General features: G+C 47.6%; 1 protein-coding gene across 1 annotated transcript; it reads right to left on the bottom strand.

Moving 5' to 3' along the window:
• Positions 1–1,280: 1,280 nt before the first annotated feature.
• pou4f4 (POU class 4 homeobox 4) lies at positions 1,281–3,216 on the bottom strand. Its single transcript, XM_056441880.1, has 2 exons — positions 3,097–3,216; positions 1,281–2,210 (listed from the first exon to the last, which is right to left on the bottom strand). Exons 1-2 carry the CDS (start codon positions 3,214–3,216, stop codon positions 1,281–1,283), a joined length of 1,050 nt encoding a protein of 349 aa, XP_056297855.1.
• Between the last annotated feature and the right edge of the window lie 390 nt (positions 3,217–3,606).

Here is a 3,606-nt window from a genome sequence, read left to right on the forward strand (position 1 = left end):
TAAATACAAAGAAAATAAAAAAAAATAAGTATAAATAAGGCCGACTATTTCCCTTCATCGAAATATCTACAAAGTGCGCTCCACAAAGGTGTCAGTGATCATAATAATAATAATAATAATAATAATAAGCTAAATTATTCATTTAATGAGGACACAAAAAGGGGATATCAACAACCTATGATTAATAATAATAATAAATACACAAGTGTGATAATTTAAATAATAAATAATCATAATTTGATTGTCAACGCATCCTTTGCAGTGAACTTGAACATACAGATTTATACAGCAGTGAGTTCAACCCGGTGGAAGAAAAACAAAAAAACACTTTTTTTGTATCAAAAAAACAAAAAACAAAAACAAAACTTGATTCTACTCAACTTTTTTTCTCGTTTTTGTTGTGTGTGTTTTTTAAATCACCATGAACGTGCCAACACTTGCATAATGAGGTAGCCACACAGCTATATACCGTGTGAATGTGTGTATTCGTGCGCGCGCGCGAGTGTGTGTGTGTGTGTGTGTGTGTGTGTGTGTGTGTGTAGCTCTTCTTATTGCAATGCATTAACTTGAGGGAGGGATGAGGGGGGGGGATTTTTATATTTTTATAGCCTTAACGCACAGAAAATACCCATTTTCAGGTTAAATATTATTTTTTTCCAATCTGCCCCCCCCCCCCCCCAAAATATAAAAATAAACAGAAACACGTGGGAGAAGAGAGCCAACACATTTCAATGAGCTTTCCACACACGGAGGTGCAACGTATTCACAAATATGTACAATCATAAATATAAAAAAAGCGATACCGACTCAGGATTCCTGTCATTATTCTGCTTCTTCTTCTTTTTGTTGTTGTTGTTGTTGTTGTTGTTGATTTTTCTTTACAATAATTATGACGATGAGACGGAGCCTCGTTCCTCCTCCTTTTTTTCTGGTGGAGAAGCATTAAGATGTAAGAGTCTCTAGTCTTTCTCCCGGTCTCCACTGTCAGAATAATAATAATAATAATAATAATAATAAATAAAAAAGGTATAAACCGTGGAATCCAGGCTGAAAGACAAACCAGGTCCTGGTTTTACCGAGTGGAGCTCCAACACTTTGAACCTCAACGAGACCCGTAGTCCGCGATTCAGACCCCAGAAAGCAGAGAGGCCTCTGGGGACGTTACACTGTGATGTGTCCGGTATCAGGTCCATGGCCCAACGGTGTGACACCAGCAGTCTCTGATTTAGTCTTGTATGTCAATGTGCCGCCCCCCCCCCCCATCCCTCCACCTGGCGGTCTTAGTGCGTCGCAGAGAACTTCATTCGTTTCTGCTTCTGCCTCTGGTTGCAGAACCAGACCCGGACCACGTTCTTTTTCAGGTCCAGTTTGTCGGCGATGGCGGCGATCTTCTCCGACGAGGGCCGCGGCTGCACGGCGAAGTAGGCCTCCAGGGAGCGCTTCTCCGGGGCCGCGATGGAGGTCCGTTTCCTCTTCTTGTCGCCGCCGTTGAAGATCTCCGGCTTGGACATCTTCTCCCGCTGCGCGCGCTCCGCCTCCTCCAGCCAGGCCTCCAGGATGGGCTTCAGGGCCACCATGTTGTTGTGCGACAGCGTCAGGGACTCGAACCTGCAGATGGTGCTCTGGCTCAGGCAACCGACGCCGGGGATCTTGAGGTTGGCCAGCGCCGAGCCCACGTCCGCCTGCGTCACCCCGAGTTTGATCCGCCTCTGCTTGAACCGCTCCGCGAACGACTCCAGCTCCCGCGGGTCGGGCTCCGAGTCCAGGACGCCGCCCCCCAGGGAGCTGTGGGACAGCGCGTGCTGGTGCATGTTCATGGACTGCTGCTGGTGGTGGTGGTGGTGCTGCATGTGGTTGATGGCCGACATGTGCGCCGCGTGGGCGGTGTGCGACGCCGAGCTGCAGACGTCCGAGCCGGACATGCCTCCCAGGGAGATGCCCGGCGTGAGGTGGTCCAGCAGGTCGTCGTTCAGGCCCTGGGCCGACTGGTGGTGGCCCGGGTGGTGGTGGGAGGTGAGCACGGACGGGTGGTGCAGGTGGCCGGAGGAGGAGTTGGGGGTGCAGGCCATGCTGGTCATGGTGGTCATGGTGTGGTAGGTGGCGTCCGGTTTGAAGGGGTGGCTCTTCTGGGCCACGAGGTCCACCGCGGCCAGAGCCTCGGCCCTCTGCAGCAGAGTCTCATCGAAGCCCGCGAATATGTTGCCCTGGAGCTGCAGACGGAGGCCGGTTAGGTTCAATTGCGTTACAATTATGGATCATGGATACGGAATATTCTTTAATTGATTTTTCTTTTAATGAAATAAATAATTTTATTTTAATGAGATAAATAACTAAATCGGTGGAAAAAACAAACCCCATTTAATAAGTTTCATTTTAGTTTTAATTATAAATTAATCTGGGCAACGAACAAAAAGACACAGGTTTCTTCTTGTTTATTCTGTATCTTTTTGTATTATTTCACACAATGTTCTCACGTGGAAGTCTTTTGATTGTCGTTGTTAATTTTTCGAGATTTAATGCAATTACAATCATTTCCATGACACTTCAAATTCGTCTAAATCTAAATCTAACGCACCTCCATCACCGGGAGGTGTCAGGCGGCGCGGAGGGATATTCATTTAAAATGCATATTTACGATCTCCTGAATAATTTCTACGGACATCAAAATGAAGACCAGTTTGAAAACGAACGGAGGGAACACACGAGAATCCTCCTTCATCTTGTATCTTCTCGTATCCCTCCTCTTCACGCGTCCCTGCGCGTCTTTACGCACCGACTCGCTGCCCTATTTTACGCCGCTGCTCCTCATCCTCCGCGTCACATCCATCTTATTGAATTCTACCTGTCAACTGCTTCTTGTTTGTTTTTTTGCAGTTATATTGTCTCATTCGTTGCACGTAACCCCCCTGTTTCCACATGACACCTCAACTCTGTTTTCTGACTTTACGCATCCAAATTTAATTATTTTAACCGAAGTGTACATTCTCTTCACTTGATGTGTTGAATCCCAAACTTTTCACATCAAAATTATTTGTAAAAAAAGTTTGTCACGTGGCCCACACCGGGTCACGTGTGCACTGGTGGAGGTGGACTCACCGATGCAGTGGGCAGGCAGGCCCTGCGGATCGCCTCCGAGCTGGAGTGCAGAGGGTTGTACTTGGGCTCGTGCAGGATGGGGTGCATGCTGAACGGCTGCTTGCTGTTCATCGACATCATGGTTGCGGTTTAAAAGGTTGGTTTGCTTTTTGGGGGGGGGGGGGGGGGGGTGGAGAAGGTGGGGGAGGAAGGGAGGGGGAAATGTTCCTGGCCGGTCTTCCTCGATCCGTCTTTGGGAGAATTTGCTCTCTTTTTTTTTCTTTTTAAGAAAAAAGAAGAAGGAAAAAAAATAGAAAGAATTCCCAAAAATTCGTTGAGTAGGATTAAAAAAAAGAAAGAAAAACAACCAAACCGGAAACCGAGACGGAGAGGTAACTCCTGCGCTCCTGCATGCCTCCTGTCTCCTGTGCGCGTGCGGATGACTTCTATACGAGAGATGCGCTTCGCCTCCAGCTCCTATATTGGAGAGCCGCCTCGCGAGGCTCCCTCCTGGTTGGCGGACGCGACCTC

This window comes from Pseudoliparis swirei, chromosome 3 (assembly GCF_029220125.1).
Source record: "Pseudoliparis swirei isolate HS2019 ecotype Mariana Trench chromosome 3, NWPU_hadal_v1, whole genome shotgun sequence".
Lineage (NCBI taxonomy): Eukaryota > Metazoa > Chordata > Actinopteri > Perciformes > Liparidae > Pseudoliparis > Pseudoliparis swirei.